General features: G+C 51.3%; 1 protein-coding gene across 1 annotated transcript in view; it reads right to left on the bottom strand.

The window, feature by feature from the left end:
- The window catches only part of Ksr2 (kinase suppressor of ras 2), a 354,619-nt gene that overhangs the window by 49,237 nt on the left and 277,851 nt on the right, over positions 1-27,531 (bottom strand). Inside the window, exons 8-13 of the mRNA XM_027949191.2 lie at positions 22,774-22,839; positions 19,877-20,003; positions 8,816-8,984; positions 4,998-5,039; positions 4,328-4,400; positions 1,445-1,493 (exon numbers count right to left, since the gene is read on the bottom strand). Coding sequence (XP_027804992.2) covers positions 1,445-1,493; positions 4,328-4,400; positions 4,998-5,039; positions 8,816-8,984; positions 19,877-20,003; positions 22,774-22,839 — 526 coding nt within the window. The remainder of the gene's footprint in view (positions 1-1,444; positions 1,494-4,327; positions 4,401-4,997; positions 5,040-8,815; positions 8,985-19,876; positions 20,004-22,773; positions 22,840-27,531) is intronic.

Raw genomic sequence — 27,531 nt, 5'->3', positions numbered from 1 at the left:
GGTCCCCAGGGGGTCTGGACACATGGCATCTCCATGCGGCTGCTGCAGACGTAGCTCTGTGTCCCCAGGTGGCTTAGGTCCAGAATCGTAAGACAAAGGAGATCCTGAGAGGCAGATCCCAGAGCCACCCTGGGGGTGGGGGACACTAGGGAGAGGAATGTAAGGGGACCACGCCTTCCGGTTTGCTGGGACCTCTGTGGTTCTAGCCCTGGGGAACGTGGGAGAGGCCAGAGCCACAGGGCAAAGGCTTGAGGCTCCAGTAGCAGGAAGGAGCCTGGCATTTGTCCTGTGAATAGACGGGGCTTAACAGTTGGACCGAGTGAGCTGGCCGCTGGGCTCTGTGTGGCCTTGGGGGAGTTGCTCTACTTCTCTGGGCCCTTTCTTCCTTGGAAAGTGGAAGCGATGAAATCTGCCCTGGGGGGTGGGGAAGGTTTCAATGAGATGGAGAGCGGCTAAGTTCTTTGCACGGACCTGAGCACCTGTACCCAACACCAGCTCGGAGCCCTGAGAAAATACAGACTCCTGGGCCCCATCCAGATCTACGGAGTCAAAATATCAGCAGGCCAGGGATGGGAATCTGTGTTTTGACCTGGCATGTCAACCTGACGAGTATGCTCAGATGTGACCATCTCCAAATTTAGCCACTCAAGGTTTTGGGACCCACCTGCCCAGACTGCTATTTCAGAGTGTCTGGGGCTTGGGGATGCTGCAACTCTTGGATCCTTTGGCTGCAATGTGGGAATGTGCCCAAGCCAGTAGGGACTTCCAGGAGCCCTGGGACCTCATAAGACAACCTGAGAGAATGGCCACTTAACTGGGTATGAGCTTCTTGACCACAAATACCCGAGAAGCTGCCCTCTTTGGCCTGATGAGGACAATTAGCACAGGTCATGTGTCTTCTCCCGTGACCATTTCTGAGGGACCATAGTGGTCCCCCAAAAGGACCTGATTTTCCCTGGAAACCCTGCTTCTGTGCCTTTAAGTTCAGGACACACTAGCAGAGTCAAGGGACGGGACTCCACGGTTCTCACCAAGGGACATTCTATTTATGACTCCAGAATAAATAAAATTTCCGGGCAGGTGGAAAGGAGCCCCAGAACATTCCCAACGGCCTGCCAAGCCCAGTATCCCTGGCGCCCCATGTCCCCTGGCCACGTATTCTTTGGAAGGCAGCGGGGCACATCCCCCTTGGTACCCACCCTGCTCTGGGCTAATTTTTCAACTAAGAATGCAAATCTCATGCCAATTTTTGCCTTCTGCACCGTACACACCATATAACGGCCCATTAGGCTCGGTGCCGGGAGGGGCCAGTGCCCGGTTATTGTCCTAGAGTGGGAACATCCATCAAGCAGCCACCGCACCTGCCTCCCACCCGCCCCAAGCCGTCTGCGTCACCCAAGACCCAGGTGGGCAGCCCCTGGGAAAGGCTGCTCCCGGCTCTCACCTCCGAGGTTGGCTCCACTTCAATTTGAAGTAATGGATTTCCTTCCAAGCTTGAAAGAAAGAAAAATAAATGGGACCCTTAGGTGGAACGGTGGGTGTGTGTGTATTCAAGCTCGCCACGGGTGAAGTGTCCCAAGATGGACGTCCTCCCTACAAGCCTTCATCTCACATGTCATTTCAATACTTGGTTCTGAAATCATCCATAGCCGAGTCCCACAAAGGGCACAGGGACATTGTTCTCGATAGATTTTTCTGGGCTCGTTTTTCGTTATTGCTACTGAGGGGTCTCTTGATGGGATGGGGCCTGAACTCTCAGAGGCCTACATGTCTGCTGGGAAAGAATGAGTCTAGTTTCTAAAGTTCCCTCAGATCCAGAATCTTCTGGAAAGATCTTACTGTTCATTTGTCCATCTGCTTATTCACTCATTCATTCATTCATCCAACCCAAATCCTGGGCCAGGAGCAGCACCCAACCCTTAGAGGGAGACACATCAGATGGGTCTGGCTGGCTCGTGACTTTAGGGGACTTTAGGTGACTTTAGGGACAGTTCTATTCTACTGAGAGAATGAAGGCAAGTTGGTAGCAACTGTGCAGAGGGGCTCAAAGGAACAGGGGCCCAAGTGAGGTGTGGATTGAAGCAATGGAGTGCGGTGGAGACCCCAAGGAGAGAGAATTGCTGGACGTGTTTGAAATGTCACGGGGTTGGAGTTGGACCTTGTCAATTACACAGAACTGGTGTGCGTGGAATGGATATAAGGTGACGGTGGTGGACGGGAGGAGTCAGGTGTGTGTGTGTGTGTGTGTGTGTGTGTGTGTGAGAGAGAGAGAGAGAGAGATGCATCCGAAGGCTCATGAGTGCAGCTGGACTCTAGGTGTGTGGGTGCTGGACTTGGGGTGCTGGGTGTGGGTTTGTGCATGTGGGTCAGAGTGAGCTCTGTGCAGGAGCTGTTGTGTGTGTGTGTGTGTGTGTGTGATCTGGGTGGACATGTTGGCGTTAGGGAGGGTGCTGTGTGCTGATGGCATAACTGGGTCGGGGCTGAGTGCAGGGACTGTTGGACAGGTAGTCTGGTGACGGAATATGGACACAGTGTGAATCGGGACCTGTTTTCAGACTCCCGGGGGAGGGTGTGTCTCCGGGTGCAGGAGGGCAGGTAGCATCTGGGCTGCTGAAGGCCCACAAGAGCTGGATCAGGTAGGAAAAGGGACTCACAATGGTGGCCTCGCTCCCTCCCTCGTCCTCCAGCTGAAGCTGAGCAGACGCCCTCTGCCCACCTCCTCGCTGTGTGTGGGGACCCTCCCCGCATCCAGACCCTCAGGTTCCAGGAAGCTGCTGACCCTGCAGACAGAATCAACCCACTTCCTGGAAGGGGTCCTGGCTGGAGGAAGTTTGGAAGGACCATGATCTCAAAGAAGGGGGAAAGGAGGACATCACAAAGTGTGTGCATTGTCCAGTTATTCATAGCGCCTCCTAGGAAGGCCCCGTCTAACTGCACAGTGACAGCTGACAGGTTAGGAGCTCAGCGCCCCCGGGTGGGACAATGCAGTCGGAGTCCCCCCTCCCGGTGCCTGGCGGACCTCCTCCTTTTGCATTAAGACCGTGACTCCCGCAGCTAGGGTGGTATGATGAGTCCCCTCTGGGAACAGCGAGTCCCCGTCCCTCCATGCATCTAAGCGGACCTCAGGAGCTCCTGACTCTGCTCTCCACACACTCCCTGACCCTCAGTTAATAACCTGGAGCTCGTCTTGCACAAATGGTGGAGTTGGTTTTTGTGCTGCAGAGAAATGATCTGGAGCGAGGCGTCAGCACAATGTCCCCCGGCAAATTGCTGCTCCTTTGATTTCAGAGATGTGCCATTTGGTTCTTTAACAACGTCCCAAGGCAGGTCCAAATGGATGGAGCAGCTTCAGGAGCCCGAAGAGAAACCAAGTAGGCAGAAAAGGATGTTGGGAACCGGCCCAATCCTCAGACACCGCAGACTTCAGCCACAGCCAAAGAGACCAAGGGGGAAGAGGCCACCTGCAGAGAGGGCCGGCCTCCCTAGGGGGCTGCACCGAGGATGTTCATCCTAGTGTTGTTTACAGCAGTGAAATACAGGACTCAATGGAAATTCAGGAAGAGGGGACAGGGTCATGGAAATGAGTTGGTAGGACATTTCACTGTCATTAAAAAATAACGTCTAGGAAGAGTCTGGAACAATATGGAAAATGTGGTGTCACAGCATGAAAGATAACCAGGCTGGGTCCCTGCATATCTCACGGAGCCCAAGGAGGAATGGAGCCTGTGCTATTTCCACCGGGCTCTAAACCAGAGGTGGCGAGCCTTTTCTGCCAAGGGCCACAGAGCCACAGGGCCACAGGGCTGGCTTCTGTACAGGGACTCAACCCTGCTGCCTACTGGGAAAGCAGCCGCGGGAAAGACACCGCCAACAAATGCGCCTGGTTAGGTGCCAATAAAACTTTATTTGTGAAAACAAGCAACAGGTTGGACTTGTGTCCTGGGTCATCACTTACTGATCCCCCGTATAAATCTAAGTGACACTTTTTAAAGGGGGGAGGGACAATGACCTAGATTAAGTGCATTTCATAACGTTCTGCCTTAGAAAAGTTCTTTCTAATCCCAGGAAGTGGGGTCCCGGGGTCCTGAGGGTCCTACTTGCCACAAGGGCCAGAGCCACAGGCAGAGCTGGCTAGTGGCGGTGACGCCCTCTCCTCTCTGTCTCAGCCTGTGTGTCCTGGCCTTCCCTCTCTCTGCCCGAGTCCTGCCATGTGTCCCTGCTCCCCGCCCCGTCTATTCCAGAGGAAGGAAGGAGACCAGACCAGAGCAGACTGAAGGCCCAGATTTCATAGCACAGGGCAGGGGACAGTGGCCTCTGCTCCACTTACATTGGATTCGAAGTCACCGGATGCAGGATGACCTGGGGCGCCCGGGTTGGCGTCTCTGGCACCGGCACTACATCTGAGCGTGAAATCCAACCGTCAGAAACCAAACATGGAATGCAGACTGTCCCCCAGAGGCCGGACTCCTGATAACACTTCACCACATCGGGGTCCCGGGGGCCGGCCAATCCCCTTTGTCCCTTCCTCAACCACTGGGACTTTACACGCTGAGATGACCCCCTGCACATAGTCCACCACTGTGGTCTGGGGAGCTGCTCTGGCAGCTTCCCCTAAGCATCTAGCCAGGAAGGCCTGTTGATCACCTCTGAGTCTCCCTCACTCCTGAGTTCCCTGAGTTCCCTTGGGACCGGGGGCCAGTTGGTCTCGCATCTTCCAGCAAGGGCCTCTCTGACCATCCCTCCCCTGCTACGTGACCCCACCTCTGCCTTCCACAGCAGATCACCCTCTCAGACTTTTCACTGTGGTTGGGGACCACGTTGGTCCCCTGATGCCCTTGAGACCTCCCACCCTGATGTCCACTTCCACATCCAGCCATTATCCTGGGGTGCGGTGACCCCCACTACCTCTTCCATGGGTGCATCTCACCATTCCCCTCTGCCCATCCCAGCAGCTGCTCCCGCCTGTTGGCAGGGCCGCCCACAAACGCGACACTCACCTGGGAAGATGAACTGCTGCTTGTACTTGTAGTAGTGAGAAGCTTGACAGAGAGAGAGAGAGAGAGAGAGAGAGAGAGAACAGTAGTGTGAGAGTCCCTCCAGGTACCAAGATGGGCTCCTCCCATGTCCTCCACGTCTCTGTCCCCCCAGAGCACTTCCACAGGTACCCCAAATTTCAGGGGATTATGAACGTGTGTGAGGAGACCAGAACTCTAAGCACCCTGTCCGATGTCCCCGGTCACTCATGCTCCCTAAAACCAGACCACTCCCACTTGGCCAGTCGTCCTGAACACAAAGCCGTATTTTGTTAAATGCATAATTACAAACAACAGAGTCTGTAAAGCCACAATCCAAAATATTAATTCTTTGCCTTTTGGCAGAATGATGACCGTGACTTTAATAAAAAAAAAAGAAAAGAAAGAGCATGCCTGCTGTTCCTGTGCTTTCTAAATTTCCACACTGAGCACCAAGACCTTTGCTTTTCCGTTGCTGTCGCACATGACTGCAAACTCGTGGATCAGAACAACCCCAGCGTGGGTCCCCTTCCAGTCGGGAGCTCCCGAGGCCAGAGTGAGTCTTAAAGGGCTAAAGTCGAGGGCTCTGTTCTTTCGGGGATCCCTGGAGACTCTGACCCCCCGGCTTCTCCAGCTGCTTGAGGCCGAGGGCTCCCAGTCTCATCCTTCCAATCTCTGCTTGTGCCTGACATCACTTTCTACCGCCGGTGGCCTTCCTGCCTCCCTGGGATAAGGATCGCTGTGATTACATGTAGGGCCACCAGGATAATCTGACATCTCGAGATCTGTGACTTAATCACATCGGCAAAGATCCTTTTTGTCGTGTCCAGTAGCAGATCCTGGATTAGGACAGGGGCTTTTTTTTTTTTTTTCCTGAGAGGGACATTATTCTACTTATCACAAGCGTAAGTAAAACCTGCGCTTAGGAAACAGTTATGCACAAGAAACGGCCGGGACTGTGCTGTTGATTCTCTACCAACTCCTTCGCTCCTTGGTCCACTCACCAGGGGTCAGGGGGCTCAGATACTAGGTTCCTTACTTTCTTTTTTTTTTAATACATTTTTTTTTAGTTGTCAATGGACCTTTATTTTATTTATTTGTATGTGGTGCTGAGAATTGAACCCAGTGCCCCCCACCTGCCAGGCAAGTGCTCTGTCACGGAGCTGCAGCCCCAGCCCCAGATACTAGGTTTCTAATTTACCTCTTATTTCTTTGGGGTACAGTGTCTGAGAATAGGGAGCAGGCCACACAGTTTTAGATGCCCTCATAAATGAAATGGACAGAGATGGGGTTAGATATGAGTCTGAACTGCCAAATCCACTTCCAGAAACTGTTTGATGACGCCCAGCGACGAGCTGCCCCTCAGAGCTGGCCCACCGAGGGTTAGCCTGGGGGTTCTGAGCCCCCTGGTTCTGAGCCTGGGGTCGAGAAGGCGGTCCTGCAGGATGGAATCCTGTCTCTGCTGTGGGTTCCTTGCAAAAGCCAAAGCAAATCTCTGTGCATTGCAGGGTCCTTGCACAAAACAAGGTCAATAACAGTCCTTTCCACACAGGGCTAGGACCCTCGTTCCCAACGAGCATGTCGTAGGTTCTAAATAAGAACAGTCAGCCCCCGGGCACCCAGAGGTCCCACATCAATAGATGTGACTAATCCAGGATTGGAAATATTTGAAAATAAATGGCATCTGTCCTGAACATTACTGAACATGTACAGACTTTTATCCTTGTCATTATGCCCTAAGCAACGTAGCAGAACCACAATTTCCACAGCGTTTGCATTGTATCAGGCATTATGAGTCATCTAGAAACCATTTAAAGTCTATGAGAGAATGCGCGCAGGAGCCACACGGATACTGAGCCATGGGACATATGACACTTGGGCATCCATGCATCTGGATGTTCAAGAGGGTCCTGGAACCCCAGGATCCCGAGGGAGGCATGTGTTATTTGCATTGAGCGAGCAGACGCTTCAAAAAGCTCTCAACTCAGGGACGAGCAGGATCGATGATCAAGGCAATCAGATAGCTTCACACACTACGTCCTTTGTTTGGGGGAAGGAAATAAAACACCCCGAGGGGTTGGAACTGATTCACAAGCTCCTTCAGGACAGAGAGTCAATCCCAGCGTCTCAGGATCCCAAACTCCGTGCACACACGCATGAGCAACACACACCCGTGGCAACACACATCTGTGCCTCTTTGATCACAGAGAAAACAGCAGTGACTTTTAGCTTAGACCATTTGCAGATGATTTCAGGGAGCTGAAGTCCAGGTGGATTTTGGCTCTGGAAAACGGGGTGTCCAGAATAGCAAACAATTCACTCCGGGTTCCAGAGCAGAGCTCGCAAAGAGACACAAACCTGCAGGACTCGACTCCAGGGGCTGTTTTTTTTCCCCCGTTACATAACCTAGGTTTCTGATGGCACGCAGCCATTTTGCCAACAAGAGGCCAAGATTAAAAAAAGGACAAACTCCTCTCGGGCGGCTTAGCTGATCTCTTTCCCCCCAAGCTCTGACGGGGCTGGGAGCATCCTGGGTCTGCAGGAGAGATTAGCTGGTGGTCAAGTTCCTCTAAGAAGGAGGGGCTGGGCTGTGGCGCAAGAGCTGTCTGGGAGGTCTGAGGGCCTGGCCTGGCAAGGGGCCACCCCCCAGATGCCTCCATGCCCCGGGGCCAACCCCAGCCTTGACCCTTCCCTGGGCCACAGGACATCTGTTCCTGATGGCTGATAAAAGATGAGAAGAGAAAGTATCCCAGGAGACCTGCTCTTCTGTGGCTAAGTCACCACACAGAAGCAGGGATACACCTGAGCGGGCAGCAGGGCAGCCGAGCTGCTCCTGGCTTCCTGGCGTCCGAGAGGAGTTGGGGCCCTGGAGCCACAGAGGGGTGGGGGGGAGAAGTAGGTGACAAACCTGCACACCTATATTGACTTGGTTCACACCTGTCACTCCTGCTGAGCCACAGACCCCATGATAAGAGAGATTGTTGAGGACAGAATAATGTCCCCATCCAAAAGATGTCCCTGCCCTGATCCCTGGACACATTACCTTCGATGGCAAAAGGGACTTGCAAAAGAGCCTTGGGATGGGGACACTGTCCCGATTCACCGGGAGGAGCTCAATGTCAATTACAAGGTCCTTGTAAGAGGGAGGGCAGAGGGTCAGAGTGAGAGAGAGATGCAGAGGAGCTGTGGCAATGGCTGGGCCGTGAGGGCCCAACACAGGAACAGGCCCAGCCTCCAGAGGCCAAGGAAGGCAAGAGGTACAGCCTCCAGAATGAACCAGCCACGCTGGCACCTTGAGTTTTATCCAAGTGACTCCAGGCTGCACATTCAGAGCTGGGTCCTGGCATCAGGGTTGATGGAGAAGGCGGCCCTGCTCAGGTGGGTGTCTCTCAGACCCCAAGAATCACGCTGTCCGTTTCAACACACTTGACTCATAGGACAACCACTGGTTCCAGAGTAGAGGGTCCCCCTGCAATTTAGGGGAAGCTACCGGGTGCTGTTGACCAAAAGACCATCTCTAAGAGTCCCTGAAGCCCCCTGTGCCTCAGTTTCCTCATCTTTGAAATAGACCTGTATACTCCCTCCTGGTTCCTCTAAAGAGTAAATAAGGTCACATATGACGATCGTCCTGCATATGGCAAAGGTTTACCATTGCTATGAGCCTCCCTGGCCCTCTCTGGTCATCAGCCCACTGCCTTCCAGCAAGGACCAGCCCCATCCCAGCCTTGGCATGGACCCCACCCCTCCTTCACCTCTGCGCCACCAATGCTCTGTGACTGGCATCTCCCTGAGCCTGGAGGTACCTGGCAGGTTGAAGTTCTTCTGCTGCCTCGTGCACTGCGGGGAAGGGTGCATGGGAGAAGGCGGCGTGGCGCTGGGAGGGAGCGGGGGTGCTGGTGAGGACGGCGTGGACGACGTCGTGGATGAGGGGTTGCTGCTGGAGTCTGGCTGGTAAGGGACAGGGATGTGGTCCTGCAGAGAGAAAAGAGGGCAGGGGTCAGGACCGGGCAGGGAATCAGAGACAGCAGAAAGAGTGAGCCGAGCAGGAAGGAGCCCCTCCCCCCAGCTTCCTCAGCAACTCCCGCCCCTTTTCTGCTGTCCCCAGGTCCCTCCAGGGTCCCAGCTGTTTCATAAGCTCTACCAGTTGGCATCCAGCTGTGGAAGGAATGGCATCCGGAATCAAACCCCTGGGCACTGCTTGGACCCCAGAGTGAAGGGTTGTTGTGTAATGAAAACCACACAGGTGACAGCCACGTGCCCCGTGCCTCTTTGATTCTGGAAGGCCCCATGTGGAGGTGCCCAGAAGACACTCCTCATCCTAACACCTCTCCTCCTGAGTGTTTATTAAAGAATCAGCAGCCCGGCAGCGGCCGAGAGCGGGAGCGAGAGCCTCTAGCATCTCTGCCCACGTCTTGGCTGGAATCTGCACCCCTCTCCTTGCCGGAGACCAGCTCCACAGCGAGGCAAAGACAGGATCCAAGTGTGCATCCTCAGATGGCCTTGGGGGGCAGGTTAAGAGGACGATGTCGTGGAGAGAATGGTGTCCCCATCCCCCAAAGACAGGTCACTCCGAAATTCAGAATCTAATCGTATTAGGAATAAGGGTCTTTGCAGATGTAATTAAGGTAAGGGTCTCCAGGAGGGACCAACCTGGATGAAATCCAATGACAAACACCCTTATTAGGGACAGGCGAGGACAGGCACAGAGGACAAAGCCAGGTGAAGATAGAGGTGGAGACGGGAGGGAGGAAGTCACCGTCAAGGATTGCTGGGGCCACCTCAGAGGCCACCGAGACTCCAGCAGGCACTTCTGGTGACATTTTGCCATTGCTCAGTGGTGTTCTGTGACATAGATGGACCACAGTGTGTTTAACCACTACCTACTAAGTTGCTACCCGTCATTGGCTATTGTGGACCGAGTTGCTATAAACATTTGTGCACAGGTTTTAAGTACAACATGCTTTTATTGGACTGGGAATAAAGGCTCAGGAGTGCAATTTCTTGATAATGTGGTAATGACATGATTAGTTTTCAAAGAAAATGGAAAAATGGTTCTCCAGAGGGGCTGCACCGCTTTGCACCCGCAGGCCACGAATCCCTGATTTTCTCAGTATCCTAGCCAGGGTTTAGCTTCGTCACCATTTCTCTTTTTTTTTTTTATTCTGATAAGAGTGTAGTGGTATCTCATTATGCATTTAATTTGCATTTACCTAATGGCTAATGACACGGAACGTCTTTCATGTGCTTATCTGCCATCTGTATATGCTTTATGGTTTTGATGACTGTAGCTGTATAAGAAGCTTTGAAATGGGGTAGAATTTTTTTTCCATTTTATTCTCTTTTCAAAAGTGGGTTTTTTTTTCTATTCTACTTCCTTTGGCTTTTCATATAACTTTTATTAGACAGTCTTGTATTTACCTACAACAAATCTTGCTGGGGTTTTGGTACGAGTTGTACTAACCCCATGTAGCAATTTTGGGGAGAACTGACTTCTTGACTATGTTGAACCTTACAATCCATGAACATGGTATATATTTTAATTTCCTAGGGCTATTGTAAGAAAGTACCAACAACTGAGTGGCTTTAAAAAAAAACATGAATGTATTCTCTCACACTTCTAGAGGCTCCACATCTGAAACCCAGGTCCTAGCAGAGCCATGTCTCAAGCTCCCCCTGAGACTTTAGGTAGACCCTTCCTTGCCTCCTCCTGACCTCTGGTGGTGGTCACGGTACTTGGCATCACCCGGCTTGCAGCTACAACATTCCAATCTCTACCTTTTTTTGTCACATGGTGCTTTTCCTGTAGATCTCTGTTTGTCTTCTCCTTTTCTAATAGACGTGAAAGTCATACTGGGTGAGGGACCACCACTCTGATATCATCTGAACTAGACTACATCGGCAAAGACCCTTTTTACAAATAGGGTCACATTCACAGATCCACGGGGTCAGGACTTTGTCTTATATTTATAGGGGACAAAGCCTGATTCCCAAAAGTACGTCCCTCCATTTCTATAGGTCTTTGTTTCCTTTCCCTAGAATTTTGCAGTTTTTAGCATACAAGTTCTGTGGATGTTTTATTAAATGTATCTCTATTCTCATTTCATTGAGCAATTATAATGGTGTATTTTAAATTTAGGCTTCCATATGTTAATTGCAAGCAGACTGAAATACAACTACTTTGTGAATACTGACTTTGTGTCTTGCTATATTGCTGAACTGGCAATTCATTCTATTAATCCCAGGGCGGGTTTCTTTTTATTTTGCTTCTTGTATATGCTTTGGGGTTTCCTACATAGACAATGATGTTATCTGAAGATAAGGACAGTGATTTTTTTTAAATTGGAATATCCCTCCCTCCCCGCCCCCTCTCTTCATTTTCTTTTCTTGTCTTCTTGCGATGGCTAGAACCTCCAGCACTAAGTCTAACAGGAGTGGTGAGAGTAGACATTATCTATATTTGGGAATTGCTAAGAAATTTGAACCTGTAAGTTTATGTCTTGAGCCCAATGGCATCCATGCTAGCTTCTTCAAGTCCCAGTCTGGGATATATGAAGCCAAAAGGAGTTTCACGGGGCTCATTGTGAACCTCTAGCTGCTGCCTTATTATGCACTTATATATAATATCGAGGGAATTCCATTGCACTTAGTGGGAGAAACAGGGAGAAGTCCATCTTCCCCCAAACTGTGAAGTCTTTTTAATCTGTTAGTTCATTTAATCCTGACAACAAATCTGCAAGTTGGGTGTTACCTCTGGGGGTGGGAAACTTAGGACTTTGAAAGTGGAGGTTCACCCTCTGCTTGTGTAATGAGAAAAATGCACACCTCCTCTCTGTACGGCTGGCTTTCCCAGACTCTGAGACTTTCCCTGTGATAATGGCTCCCCCATAAGATCTCTGACCCAGTGGGGGAGAAGCCAATTTGAGTGTAAGGCAGGGGACACCTGACCACTTGGACATAGGTTTACTGTTGCAGATCATGTTCTAGCTCATTCTAGCCACCTCCCAGGAAAGGCCACCTTGAAGGTAACTCTGATCTGATGGCAGCAGAAGGGCAGCCCTCTCGCTCTATCTGGAAAGCTAATTCCATTTTCAAGACCACACCCGTGTAAGTGCAATACCATCTGAGGGACACGTGAAGCTAAGATTTATGTGGTTGGGCTATGACCTGGAGAGAGGCTCTCACAGGCCAGTGGGGCATGTGAGGTACTTCAAGGAAGTCAGAGGCTGATGATGTCATATGAGGGAGTGGGGGGAGCAGAATGGGTCATCTGGCCCCCTCCGAAGCCTCTGCTCTTTGAACTTCCACTTGTGGACTGGCAGATTTCAAGAAGTTTCCACAGATGATCGCAAAGATGATCATTATGTAGTTACAAAATCATGATGACTTATGCTAAAAATTGGTGTCCCATGCATAGCAACTGAGTCCAGATCTTGCTCAAACAAAAATGCAAGATTCAGATGAAAATGTTTAGCCAAACACACACATCCAGGCTGGACCTGGGCTGACGTCACCTTCTCCTATCTCATGGTCACTCCCACACCCCTGAATGTCCACTTCAGTCACATCAAATGGCCCACGGTTCCCAACATAAAACAGGCCCTTCCATATCTTCAGGGCATAGGACACGCTGCCATCTCTACTTGGAACGTCTGTTCAGCCCTGTCCTGCTCTGCCTGGAAGATGTCCCTTCCTTCTTCAAAATGCAATTCAGATCTCTTTTCCTTGAGAAGCTAACCTGACCTCCCCACCCCACCAGGTAAGGTACATTGTCCCCATCAGCCATGCACAATGTCCTTGCTTCCATGGCTGCTTCTACATGGTCACTTCTCAGATTGTCTTCCTCTAGACTAGGAGCTCACTGAGGACAGGCACCATATTATCTTCATCTCTGTTCTCAGCACTTAGCAAAGTGCCAGACACATAGTAGGCCCTCAATAAATGCATGTGGATAAAGGAAGAAAGAAAGAAAAAAATGAAGGAAAAAAGGGTTTGGAGGGATAGAGAAAGAGAGAAGGAGAGAGAGAGAGAGAGAGAGAGAGTGAGAGAGAGAGAGAGAGAGAGAGAGAAGAGGAAGGTCCATCTCTTCCCACTAGACTGGGCGAATCATTCGTCTTGGAATCTGCAGAACTCAGCACAGAAACAACACATCATGGGGAGGGGCTGATTAATGCTATGTGAATGAATGAGCAAACCAATCAGTCCGTCAAGGGGCAGGGTAGTGGCAGAGCTGTCTTTCTGGGGGAGGGAATCATCTCTACCTTCTGAGGACAGGAATCAGGTTTTGATCACGTCGATAGCTCGGGGCTGATGGGAATAAACAGACTTGTCGATAGTCTGGTGCTCACTTTCCCTGGCAGAATTGCTTCCATAGGAGGGGGAATTCCTTCTGCAGGTCAGACCCAGGTCTCTGCCCCAGAGGGACCAGCAGTGGGAGGTTGTGTTCCATCAGAGGGAAACTTGAACTTTACCAGGTCATGCAGGGAAAGGCGGATGGCATGTCCCTCTTCTGAACACAGGTAAGAGATGGAAACATCTCTCAGAGGTCATCCAGTCTGTCCCCTTCATTCCGTAGGTGGGGATGCTGAGGTGTATGAAGAGGAAATGGCTGGCTGGAGTCACACAGTTAGTGACCCAGGTCCCAACTCGCAGCCCTGAGGCAGACACACAAGTTTGTACCAAGGAGCAAGAAACTCACATCTGATCTGGGAATGAGCTAGAAGGATGTTCATCTCCCAGGCTCCCATGTTACCCCGAGAAGCACTGAGTGGGACGTGGTGAGATGTAACTGTTCTTCCAGGGACGTTCCCTAAAGACACTGTCCTTGTCCTCTCACCTCACGGTTTTGGCTGAATGGACTGTCCTGAAGAAGCAGACATATTTGTCCTGTGACCTCTGATAGCCCACTCCCAACATGGGACCATGATGGCACCTGGTCATTAACCTGTGATACGGAATGACATGATGACTTGGGCCCACAAGGAAAGTAACAGAAGACACAGGAGTAAAGATTGAGGAGAGGGGAGATTGGGAACACAGGTTCCCCACACCAGAGAGCCAACAAGCTGCAGGTACGAGGAGCAGCAATGACTGAGAGAAAGGGTGACACTAGAGAAAGACGAAGCCAGGCAAGAGCAATGGACAGAGCAGAACACGAAGACCACCTGAGGAGTGCTCATGAGGGCCCGGAGTGATGACCTGGAACCCGCCTGACCCAGGCCGTCCTCCACGCCTAGTTCCGTAAGGCCAGCTCCTCCAGGGAGATGACCCACCCTTCCTTGCCCGTGTCCTTCCTTACAACAGACAACTCATTTTCCTGAGTGTGGCCTAGGCAGGTCTCTGTCCCTAGCAAGCCACCATGTAGCCCCTTCAAACAGCCTGACCACAGTGAGACAGCTCCAGCCTCAGCCACCATTGCAGATGGCATCTTTGATGGCTTGAGGCAGAGGGACAAGGGTCTTAGATTGGTCTCCTAAGGTGCTGGCTGATGCAATTGCTACTGCTTCTCCTCCATTGTCCTTCAGTTCCTCCATTACCTCCTCTTCTTCTATCTCCTTTATCCTCCTCCATCTTTCCCTATCTCCTCCATCCTTCCCCATCTCCTCCATCCTTCCTCATCTCCTCCATCTCCTCCATCCTTCCCCATCTCCTCCATTTTTCCCCATCTCCTCCATCCTTCCCATCTCCTCCATCCTTCCCCATCTCCTCCATCCTTCCCATCTCCTCCATCCTTCCCCATCTCCTCCATCCTTCCCCATATCCTCCATCCTTCCCCATCTCCTCCATCCTTCCCCATCTCCTCCATCCTTCCCCATCTCCTCCATCCTTCCCCATCTCCTCCATCTCCTCCTTCCTTCTCCATCTCCTCCATCCTTCCTCATCTCCTCCATCTCCTCCTTCCTTCTCCATCTCCTCCATCCTTCCTCATCTCCTCCTGTCCTCCATCCTTCCCCATCTCCTCCATCCTTCCCATCTCCTCCATCCTTCCCCATCTCCTTCATCCTTCTCCATCTCCTCCATCCTTCCCATCTCCTCCATCCTTCCCCATCTCCTCCATCCTTCCCGATCTCCTCCATCCTTCACATCTCCTCCATCTTTCCCCAACTCCTCCATCTCCTCCATCCTTCCCCATCTCCTCCATCCTTCACATCTCCTCCATCTTTCCCCAACTCCTCCATCTCCTCCATCCTTCCCTTCTCCTCCATCCTTCTCCAACTCCTCCATCCTTCCCCATCTCCTCCATCCTTCCCATCTCCTCCATCCTTCTCCATATCCTCCATCCTTCCTCATCTCCTCCACCTCCTCTATCCTTCGCTATCTCCTCCATCCTTCCCATCTCCTCCATCCTTCCCCATCTCCTCCATCCTTCACATCTCCTCCATCTTTCCCCAACTCCTCCATCTCCTCCATCCTTCCCTTCTCCTCCATCCTTCCCCATCTCCTCCATCCTTCCCCATCTCCTCCATCCTTCCCATCTCCTCCATCCTTCCCCATCTCCTCCATCCTTCCCATCTCCTCTATCCTTCCCATATCCTCCATCCTTCCTCATCTCCTCCATCTCCTCCTTCCTTCTCCATCTCCTCCATCCTTCCTCATCTCCTCCATCTCCTCCTTCCTTCTCCATCTCCTCCATCCTTCCCCATCTCCTCCTGTCCTCCATCCTTCCCATCTCCTCCATCCTTCCTCATCTCCGCCTGTCCTCCATCCTTCCCATCTCCTCCATCCTTCTCCATCTCCTCCATCCTTCCTCACCTCCTCCATCTCCTCCATCCTTCCCATCTCCTCTATCCTTCCTCATCTCCTCCATCCTTCCCTATCTCCTCCATCCTTCTCCATCCCCTCCATCCTTCCCATCTCCTCCATCCTTCCTCATCTCCTCCATCCTTCCCCATCTCCTCCATCCTTCACATCTCCTCCATCTTTCCCCAACTCCTCCATCTCCATCATCCTTCCCATATCCTCCATCCTTCCCCATCTCCTCCATCTCCTCCTTCCTTTTCCATCTCCTCCATCCTTCCCCATCTCCTCCATCTCCTCCTTCCTTTTCCATCTCCTCCATCCTTCCTCATCTCCTCCATCTCCTCCTTCCTTCTCCATCTCCTCCATCCTTCCTCATCTCCTCCTGTCCTCCATCCTTCCTCATCTCCTCCATCCTTCCCCATCTCCTTCATCCTTCTCCATCTCCTCCATCCTTCCCATCTCCTCCATCCTTCCCCATCTCCTCCATCCTTCCCCATCTCCTCCATCCTTCACATCTCCTCCATCTTTCCCCAACTCCTCCATCTCCTCCATCCTTCCCTTCTCCTCCATCCTTCTCCAACTCCTCCATCCTTCCCCATCTCCTCCATCCTTCCCATCTCCTCCATCCTTCTCCATATCCTCCATCCTTCCTCATCTCCTCCACCTCCTCTATCCTTCCCTATCTCCTCCATCCTTCCCCATCTCCTCCATCCTTCTCCATTTCCCTCATCCTTCCTCATCTCCTCCATCCTTCCCATCTCCTCCATCCTTCCCCATCTCCTCCATCCTTCCCCATCTCCTCCATCCTTCACATCTCCTCCATCTTTCCCCAACTCCTCCATCTCCTCCATCCTTCCCTTCTCCTCCATCCTTCTCCAACTCCTCCATCCTTCCCATCTCCTCCATCTTTCCCCAACTCCTCCATCCTTCTTCATTCTTCGCCATCTCAAGTCCCCGTCCTCTTCCATCTCCTCCAGCACTTCCTCTTCTTTCTCCTTTCCTCCTTCTCCTTCCTTTTCTCTTCCTCTTCATTTTCTTCCTCCTCCTGCCTTATTCCTCTCCTCTTTTTCTACTTCTTCATTTTCCGCCTCACTCCCCTTCCTTCTCCCCATTTCTTTTGTTACTCTTCCTCATCCTCTTCTGTCTTCATCATCCAGCCACTTCCATGTCCTGGGTATCTGAGTTGGACTCACTCCTTTATCATATCACACATCTAATTTCCCCTACAACCCACTAATAACTCCCATTGTATGCCCATTTTACAGAGGGGACAGACCTTGAAATGGCCTGCCCATAGTCACACAGAAAGTTAAAGGGCTGAGCTGTGAGCCTGGGTTTTCTGACTCCAAAATCCACATTCTCGCCTCTGCACGAGGTGAAAGAGACAAGGCCTCTGTGATCCTGGATGGACTGAGCTACACAGAAGAAACCAAGAGCAATGAAAAGGAAATCGTCAGACCAAATTGGCCCAGGAATTTATTACACTAACCACATCATTAGCTGACAAAAAGAATCTGCACAAAGCCAGGGAGAAGAGGAAGGGGTGCATGTGTGGGTGGGGGGTAACCCAGCCTTGTCATAGGTCCTGTCTACCTTCATGTCAAAGCTGCCTCTTAAACAGAGGTTAATCTATTTCCTTTATCAAATTCTCCTGCTGACAGACAATGTCACAGTCACTCATCTGTCTGACCTGAGCTTTGTTCCTTTGGACATCTAGAGGCTCCAGTGCCTTTGAGGCCAGAGGGCAAGATCTTGAGATGGCTCCTCCTCCTCAAGATGTCACATGAGGAAAGTTGGCCTAAGAGATGTGTGATTACTTATTTTAGAGACCTATATTTTCTGCTTATTTATTTATTCATTCTGCAGTGCTGGGGTGGGACCAGGGCTTCATGCATGTCAGGAGAGAGCTCTACCACTGAGATGCACCCCATCTTGGAGACCTATCATCTTTTGAAAATGACAAAGGAAAAGGGGATCCAGCCTGGCATTTTGATTGAGGGCCTCAGGACTTAAGCTGGTCGTCCTAGCTAGAATTTCCTTGGCACTTTATGCCAGCAACTCTATCAAGTGTATTTAAACATCAACTATTTCACTTCACCTCCACAATAACTCTGAGACTGGTGCTCTTATTGCACATCCAGGGCATTTTAAAACATGGATACAAATCCTTATAAGCTTGGACTGTTCCATCCAGAGTTGGGCTCTCTGTCTCCTTCCCTTGAAACTGAACAGACGTGGACTGCTTCTATGAGTAAAGCACAACAGAAGTGACACTGCCAAAGTCCCACCTCACTTGCTAATTTGGCTGCTCTTCAAGCTATGAGCTGCCATAGAGGAAACACAACAGCTTGGAAGCAGCCATATTGGGAGGAAGCCCAAGCCACAAGGCAGGTCCACACGCGGGTACGCTACTCAATCTCTCTGCTGAGCCCAGACTTTGACTTCTCTAGCCAGGCACCAGACATGTGAGTGAAGAAACCTCCAGCTCATATCAGAGGTCAGCAAACTTTTTCTGTAAAGAACCTCACAGTTGGGCTGGGGATGTGGCTCAAGTGGTAACGTGCTTGCCTGGCGTGCTCGGGGTGTTGGGTTCGATCCTCAGCACCACATACAAATAAAATAAAGATGTTGTGTCCACCAAAAACTAAAAAATAAATATTAAAAAATTCTCTCTCTCTCTTTAAAAAAAAAAGAACCTCACAGTAAATATGTCAGGCTTCACAGTCCACACCATTCCTGTCATGACCTCTTAACTCTGTGATTGCAGTAGTACCAAGGCAGTCACAGACAATCTAAGGGTGGCTATGTCCCAATATGATTTATTAAAATATCAGATGGTGGGCTAGACTTTACCTGTGAGCTATAATGTGCCAATACAGGAGTTTTCTCAGTTGAATCCCTGGACATCACAGAGCAGAGACACTCTTGTCCCTTTATGGTCTATCCCAGTTCCAAACCCACAGATTTGGAGCATCATACCAGAACGCTGTTATAAACTAAGGTTGGGGTAGCTTGCAGGGCAACTGCCGATAACGGAACCACCCCCATTTTACACATAGAAAAACTGCGGGCCAGAGAGTTTAAATTACTTGTCCAAACTTTCACAGCCAGTAGGTCAAGGAAGCCAAGGCTGGATGCCAGGTTTTCCTGACTCTAGAGGCCGAGGTCACTTATCTGCTAGATTGATGTCACAAGGAGCCAGATGGTGAATGGCTCTGAGCTCTAGGAGTAAAAACTGTGGATGAGGGTGTGAGAGCAAACAGACATCTGGGTTTGGCGAGGAAGCATGGAGGGAGAGATCAGAGATGGGGGAGGGACCCAATTCTGCAGGGATTTGTGGGCTGCAGTGGAGAATCTGATTTGTTTTCTGAAAGCCATAGAAAGCCATTGGATGGCATTTCAGCACAGAGTGACGAGGTTCCAATTACATGAAGAATCACTCTGGCTGCTGTGTGGACTGGGGAGGGGCCATCCCTCTCTAGCCTTCCCGAGAAGTCAGACCGGAAGGTCCACCGCCATCCAGATGCTCAGCCGGGACCTGACTCAAACCCATGACCTCCCCACCGTCTCCAGGCTCATTCGCTCTTTACCCACTTCAAACACAAGGCAGGAAGGGAAAGGGTCCAGAGGGGCCCACTCTTGACAAGCCTCCTGTAGAAGGAAAGCCAGCTAACTGGCCACTGCTCACAGCTCAGGGCCCCTACAGATCTCCGCCCACCAGTCTCCACCAGAAGCTGAGGACCAGATGCCCTGCCCTTAGTCCAACAGATGCTCAGAAAGCCAGGAACCATCTGTGCAGCTCATCCGGGCAGATGGGGAGACGTCTCTCGGAGCAGAACAGGCAGGATCTGAGCCGCCGGGGAAGCTCCCTTGTGGCTTCCGCTCCCATGCCTGGTGTCCCATCCCTGCACACGCATTCATCCGGTTCCCTGTGTCCGCTCTTTAAATTAGACAGACTCCTGGCTCGTGCGTCTGTGTGGATTGCTGGATGCCCCTCCACCCAAGCCCTAGCGCCCACACGGGCTGCCAGGTGTGTGCCACACTCCCGGGTCAACCCATCCTCTCTCCTGCCTACCACCTGGTAGTGCCAGCCCCACATGCCCCTCCCAGCCGATGCCCAGCCTCACCTTGTTGATTTTGTTGGTTTTGGGGAGAGTCTGACTGATGTGCAGGTCCGAATACCGAGGTGGCTTCCGGACAGGGTTGTTGATGTCACACGGGACCGACTCTGTCCGGACCAACCTTGCTGGATCCGTAGGGGTAAAAGCAATGATTTGAGAGTTTAAGTATCACTTTGGTTTTGATCATGCCAGGAGAGCAGAGTTGAGCACCCACCTCGAGGACCCGCCCCAACAGTGGAAGTGACAGTCACTGTGATAAGATCTGGGTGCTCTCTGAGGTTCCTCAACTTTTTGCATTGTCAATTCATGACTCTTGGCAATAAAAATGATTATCAAAACCCCCCAAGCTATTAAGTTCTTTTTTTCCACCCACACCACCACTGTTTCATATTGACACTCATCTCAGAATTGAACCTCCCTTAAAATACAAGAAGGTCCTGATTTCTCGGGGCCTATGATTCACAGACAAGCTCATGAGACTGCTGTCCCTGCATTCTCTGACCGTCGTGTTAGAATCACCTTTTGTTACTTTCTGGGTTTAGCAGGACTGAGCAGCCTGTTGCACGTCCATCCTTTGTCCCAATAACCACGGAACCCTAAAAGAAAGACTCAGCTCGCCCGGCACCCCCTGGGATCACGCCCAAAGCCACACAGGAAGCTGAGCATACAAGCAATGCTCAATAAATGCGTCTGACTCCAGATCACATCATCAGTCCCCTCTCCCCTTTGGTGAGGGACAACAGGGAGAAGCGGAGAATGAGAACCGGGTGCCTGGCAGTGGCTCTCTGTTAGTTGCGAGGGCGCCAGGGCTGGTGGGGAGGGGAGCGGGTGGAGAAGTTAAAGCACTGACCCAGGGATGTAATTTCTCTGCTCAGCCTGAGCTGTCGTCACCATGGAAACAGACTATTTTCTACTTCCCCCCAACAATGGGGAGAAGGAAGAAACTGGCCAACTTCTAGAAAGTTCAGTTTGCTTGTGCCTGTGGTCTTGGAACACAAGGGGCATGACCGTGAAGGTGGGTGGGAGGGAGCCTTTCTTCAAATGCCAGCCTCTGAGCGCAGGTCACCTTCCAGCAGGTTGGGTCTCGCCTCCACGTGGGAGTCCATGGGGCTCCAGCAGGACCCACCATGCAGAGGAATTGGGTGGGAGGAGAATTCCCCAAGGAAGCTGACCCCCAAGCCTAGGAGCTCAGGGGCTGTGAGGATTCAGGTTTCAAAATAGCCTCACTGAGTGCACCCAGTTACTCCAGGAACAGATGGTTCTTAATTAAGGATGTGGGGAGGGGAAGGAGAAGAAAGTTCAATTCTGTTCCTTTGCTTCTCTCTTCCAGGAGATCAATGTTGCAAAGATCATCAAAAACCAACTGCCTGTTGGCATCGAGACTGCTTTGGGTAGCAATTTGCCTCCTTCTTTAAGTTTCCCTTGGATTTCTTCTAAAATTAGGCAGCTTCCCCTGAGCATGCTCTAACCAAGGCCAGGGATATGGGAGAATGAGGAGAAAAGATCGGATTAGCAGCTTGCTGTACCTGAAAGTCGCTTCCTGGTGGCTCTAAGGTGCTGCTCAATGTCTACATGGGGTGGTGGCCGAGATGCAGCCAGAAAGAATTTTAAATATTTAATGAGTTGCTAACAGTTACAAATAAGAATACGGCCCATAAAACCTCTCTCTCTGGGCTTTGGTTTGAAACATCTAAGGCTCTGGCAATACAGGTCTGCACTGTGCTGGAGTGGCCACGCTCCAGACAGCACGCACCCAGGCTTTCCAGCTGCCATGGCCCCAGGTGGCTAGCTCCTCTTATGTAGGATGCTGGCTTGGCCCTTGCACGCCTCCAAGTTTGCATACAACTCCTGTTCATGAGCAACGCTTTTCAACTTTAAAGGACACGGAGATGCCTTCCAAATACTATTGCAAATGTGGATTCTGATTCAGTAGGTGTGGGGTGGGGCCAGAAATGGTGCATTTCTAAAATGCTCCCAGGTGATCCCAGGCTGCTGCTCCGTGGACTGTGCTGTGAATGGCAAGGGTTTGGACCACGAAGTCCAGGAGAAGTTTCTGCAGTGAGGAAAATGCTCCAATCTGCCCCATCCAATATGGCAGCCACATGGGGCTGCAGAGCTCTTGAAGTGTGGTTGGTGGGGACTGAGTAATTAAATTTGTATTTTAATGTCATTTTAGTTAATCTAAACTTAAATAGTCAGATGTGGTTGGGAGCTACGTTATTGGTCAGCACAGGCCTAGAGAGTCCCCCCAGGGATGAACTGCAATATGGATGATGGAGTCCGAGGATAACGACTCCAAAGGGCAAGAATTGGGGGAATGGAGTTTAAAAACTGGACTAGCAGGCTTTGCAAAGAGTTGGCCCCTATCGAGTCCTTGGCAGGCAGGGGAAATGCCTTTTCTTCCAGCTAAACTGGTCTTGCTTTTGCAACACTGAAAGGCTGGTAATAACCTTCTGGTCTGGTCAGGTTGGTCTAGACACTCCCAGGGCCCCAGAGAGTGACATACAGATGGCCCAAACTAACAGATCTGAGTCACACCCCTCCCCAGGCACACTCCTGCAAGGCCAAAGGATTGAGTGTGGAGAGCACATCATGGACAAGCCCTCGGCCAGCACTGTTTCCAAGAGGGAAGGAAGAGCAACAGAGCTGGGGGAAGGAGAAGACAGCAGAAATTGTGGGAGGTGAGGACAGGGGTGGTGAACCTGGGGGCTGAATACCAGAGGGACCGGGACAAAAGCAAGGAACAGGGAGGACAGACATACAACATGGATAAAGGACACAGCTGCCAGGAAGAAGGTGCCCGGGAAGCAGAAGGTGTCTGGAATCATGCCAGGTGGGGTGGCTATTTTGGGTGGTCTGTAGGAGCACCCCCACCCAGGGCAGCAAGGGTTAAATACTTACCACCCCGGTGGATGATCAGGAGGTGACAGGGCGGGGCTTCTTTGGTGCATTTGTTGTGGCACTTTAACCTGAGAAAGAGAGAGAGAGAGAGATGGGTGGATGAGTGGGCAGGTGAACTGACGGACAGGATGGAAGAGTGAGTGGATTAGAGGAAGGATGGACAGATGGATGGAGGAATGGGTGGGTGAGTGTATGGATGGGTGAGTGGGTAGACAGATGGAGGAGTGGAGGCAGAGGTGAACAGATGAAGGGAGGGATGAATGGATGAGTGGATGAATGGCTAATTGGAAGGATGAATGGATGGATGGATGGATAGATAGGTGGATTGGTGGATAAATGGGTAGATGGATGAATGAGTAGAGGGATGAGAGGATGAATAGATAGGTGGATGGATGGATGGATGAGTGAACTGACAGGTGGATGGATGAGTAGATAGATAGGTGAATGGATAGATTGGTGGGTGGATGGATGGATGGATGGATGGACAGATGAATAGATAGGTAGATGGAAGAATGGATAGATGGGTGGGTGGATGGATGAGTAGATACATGGATAAATGGGTGAGTGGATGGATGGATGGATGGACAGATAAATAGATGAATGGATAGATGGGTGGGTGGATGGATGGATGAGTAGATAGATGATAAATGGGTGGATGGGTGGGTGGATGGATGGATAGGTGAGTAGATGGGTGAGTAGATGGATACATAGGTGGATGGATGCATGGATGGATATTGAACTGATAGATAGGTGGATGGATGAATGGATGAATAGATATGTGGATGGGTGGATAGGTAGGTGGTTGGTTGAATGGATGGATGGTGGATAGATAAGTGTGTGGATAGATAGATTGGTAGATGGATGGATGGATGGATGGGTAGATTGAAAGATAGGTGTGTAGATAGATGGGTTGATGGATGGATAGATAGGTATGTGGATAGATACAGATGGGTGGATGGATGGATAGATGAGTAGATGGATGAGTGGATAGATAGATATATGTATGTATGTATGGATGGATGGATGGATGGATGGATGAGTGAACTGATAGGTAGATGGATGAATGGATGAATAGAGAGGTGGATGGATGTATAAATGGAAGAATGGGTAGATGGGCAGATGGTGGGTGTGTGGATGAATACAGTGGGTGAGTGAAAAGGTGCCTCAATGGTCTGGAGACTCTGGACACTGGTTAGATGTTAGATGGGACAGGGCAGCTACTACAAAGACTGGAACCCAGATAATTAACTGTGGAGAGGGGCTGCTGCCTCCTCAGTCTCTGGGCTCCATCCCGAGTGGTCTAGTAGTGGATAGCAATTGTTCCACCCCAGTGCCCACGTGGACTTGATGCGTTGAGGCACACCCTGTCCCATTAGTCGGTACTTAGTGTTGGCACTGCCATTCTAATGACCATGTGCCATTTACTTGAAGCCTGATTTTCCAGTCACTGTACTAAACACTCGGCATATACAATGTCGTTTGATCTTCATAATAATGTTAAGAAATGGGTAATTTTTTTTAACATTCTCATGTTCAAGGTGGAAAACTTGGGTTAACTGGACTTGATCTGGCAGTAAACCCGGGTCAGTTGTCCCAAAGTGGGCTGTCACTCATCCTGAAGGCTCAAGCTGTAGGAGACTTGAAGCCAGAGCTTCCCATCAGGGTGAGATTAGCAGCAGGTACGGAGAGGTCTTAATCTGAAGAGTTTAGAATCAAAATCCCTTCTTTGAGACGAGCCTATGATGTCACCTTACTTTCTCCCCACAGTTGCCTGAAATTGCCAGGACAATAGAGATGCCAGGCTCCTGCAGGCAACTTCACGCCCCCCCACGGATTCCCTCATCATGCTCAGAACCCCGACTTCCAGGAGCCCGTGGCTTCCCCAGGTGATGGCCCTCGGGCTGCCTAGAGGGTCAGTATCAAAACAGAACCTCAGAGATACCATGCAGACAAGTGGGAACTCGGGATCCGTCTTCTCATCTCTTCCCCTCTGTGTTTGTGGGGAGGGCAAACAGAGGAAGTCACTGCAGAGGGTGGCAAGAGGGTGACACAGAAATACAGGGAAATGGAATGGGGAGCCAAGGGATGGGGGCAGGGTGCCTAGGCAAGTGTCACCTGGGAGTGTTTCTCCCAAGAGGCACACTGGAGTTAGGGCACAAGAAAGAGCCTTGGGGGGCTCAGGGGACAGAGGTTAAGGGTCACCCAGGCTAAGTGCAGGAGAACAGAACGGGTGGAGCCAATCTGAGGAGGGATGTGGGTGGGCCCCGAAGCCACGCAAGGAGCCTACATCTGATTCCACAGGTACCAGGAACCCCAGGAGGGTCCGGAGCACTGTGACCCAGCCTCACAGGTTTGGGAAGCCCTGAGCTGGGGAATCTGTAGATGCCACCCGGAGTCCATCCAAGGAGTGTCTGCACTCAAAATAGCTAGACTCCACCCTGGAAGCTTCCAGAAAGAAATTCTTCCTTCCTGCCACCTCCACTCAGGAGTCTTTCTAACCAGCCTGGCTGGAAGGGTGATTGGCAGATGCAGAGAAGGCCTCTGCTGTGGGGACAAGTGACTGCACCTAACCTTGGGACCACTGCCAGACCAGGACAGGACAGGCAGGCCCTCCGTGACCTTGGTCTGTTTTCTGCCCTCCCCACCCCTGCCTTCTCCCCTTTAGTCTCTTGCTGCGTGTGTCTTGCAGAAATGGAAAAGCCTCCCTTCACCCCCGGCCAAAGGGAGTGGGACCCGGGACGCTTTCCCTTCCAGCCAGGGGGTTCAGGGCAGCACTGGGCCTGGGAATGAGCCCTGCTCCTGCAGGGACCCCAGGGATATGTCTCTGTGCCCAGGGAGACACTGAAAGCATACACAGGGCTCTGGAGTGAGGAACTGGGGCTGCACACCCAGGCTCTGCTGATGGGCGGGATTAGCCCTGTGATGAAGTGACATGGCCCCCGGAGGGAGGGTACGAGGGACCGCAGCCAGGCTCTGGGCCAGGCAGGCAGGGTCCCACTTTTCCAGCTGGGGATGCACATCAGCCCCTTCAGATTAGATCCCCCTTTTCACTGCCTAGGGAAGAAAGAGCATCCCGCACGGTTCTCAGAACACCCACCTGCTGCCAAACCGCATTCCCAAGCCGCACCTTCCAGGGTTCTCATGGGGAAAGTGTGTGTGTGGGGGAATTTGTGGCAGAATGAGTGAAGACCCCCACAGAGTCACAGGAAGGTACTCTTCTTCCCAGATGAGAGATGTCTGGGAAACGAAATCTTCTAGAAGACAGTGCTCCCTCCAGAAGGAAGCGGGGTCAGGAGAGTATACCAAACCAACCTTGGTTCAAATCCTGAGGCCTCCACTCCCTGGCTGGGACAACTTGGGCAAGGCCCTGACCCACTCTGAACCTCAGTTTCTTCCTATGTGAAGTAGGGACAAGCATCTCATCTTCCTCACAGGGTTGTAGAAAGGACTAATGTTAGGAAACCTAGGACAGATGCTTGGCTCACTGTAGGTGCTCAAGAAGTAGCAGCCACCCTACCTTTAACTCCTCTACTTTCCATCATTACTGCTGGTTTGTGCAGCAGCTCCAAAGCGCACACCCAGACTCATTGCTGGAAGACTTTTTCTCTGGTTGGAAACTTGGGCTGGCTGGGGAACCTGGAGCCCTCAACCAACCATGGTGGGAGTCGGTTGATGAACAGCCCAGTCTCCTCTACCTCGGGTGCCATGATGTCTGCTCGTGGTAAGACTAGACCCCAGCTGCCCGCGGCTGTGACCTGCTCTTCAGTGTACCCAGGACTGGTCGCCTTCTCTCCCCCTGCTTCCCTCCTGCACCCTCTTAATGGTGTGACCTGGGACCACCTCTCAAACACGTGCCTTGGAGCCCTTGGCTTAGGATCTAGGGGTCTGGATAAGACACCACGATTATTAAAAAAGATTCCCAGCACCAAAGTGACGCGTCCCATGGCTTGGCCATGCTACCTTCAGAAAGCGTGGAATCTTGGGAGGAATTTATTTAAAACTTTCATTGAAGATAGCTTTTTAAAAAAAAAAAAAAAAAAACTTCCAAGGCTTAATAGGATAAGCTTCAATTATGGAGAGGAGCTGCTTGGTTGGAACATCTCATTGCCCCAAAGGAGCCGCTGGCTAAATGAGACATCTCTCCAATGGAAAGTTAAACATGCAAATTCACCTTAAATATGCAAATTTTATCTTAACTATGCAAAACGGGGTCTCTCCCCATTCACATTAACCTGGTGCCTAATGCATGAGGCAAACACTGGAGAGATGGAGAGAGGGAGGGAGGGGGAAAGAAAGAAAAAGGAAAGATGGACAGGAGGGACACTGTCCAATAGGGGTGACCTGGGAGGGTCACAGTCTCTCAAAATTCTTGGGAAAATGACGTCTATTTCTTATCATTTGCTTGCCTCTTAGTGGAATGCAAACTACGACCCTCTCAACAGCCTCTTCCCTCTTCTCTCCAGAATGGGGCCGGAGGTAGGATTCGGCCAGAAGCAAACTGGACTGCCATGGATCTTGCCCAGGAACCGTGGGGGACAAATGGCCCCTGTTACGAGAAGCTCTGCTGTTTCCTTAATAGTTTTGTCACAGCCCACGGCGGACACAGGCCCGGAGCCCAGCAAGGAGCCGGGGTCAGGACACTCACCACGTGGAGGAGCGACAGGCCAACTCCTGCTGGGGAGAGTGTCTCATCGACTTCCAATGGTTCCCTGGGGATGCTCACCGACTTATGGAAACTGCTGGGGGCGGCCGAATCCCCC

The sequence above is a fragment of the Marmota flaviventris genome, chromosome 1, assembly GCF_047511675.1.
Source record: "Marmota flaviventris isolate mMarFla1 chromosome 1, mMarFla1.hap1, whole genome shotgun sequence".
NCBI lineage: Eukaryota > Metazoa > Chordata > Mammalia > Rodentia > Sciuridae > Marmota > Marmota flaviventris.
The sequence above is the reverse complement of the archived record's forward strand: the minus strand, read 5'-3'. Positions and strand labels throughout refer to the sequence as shown.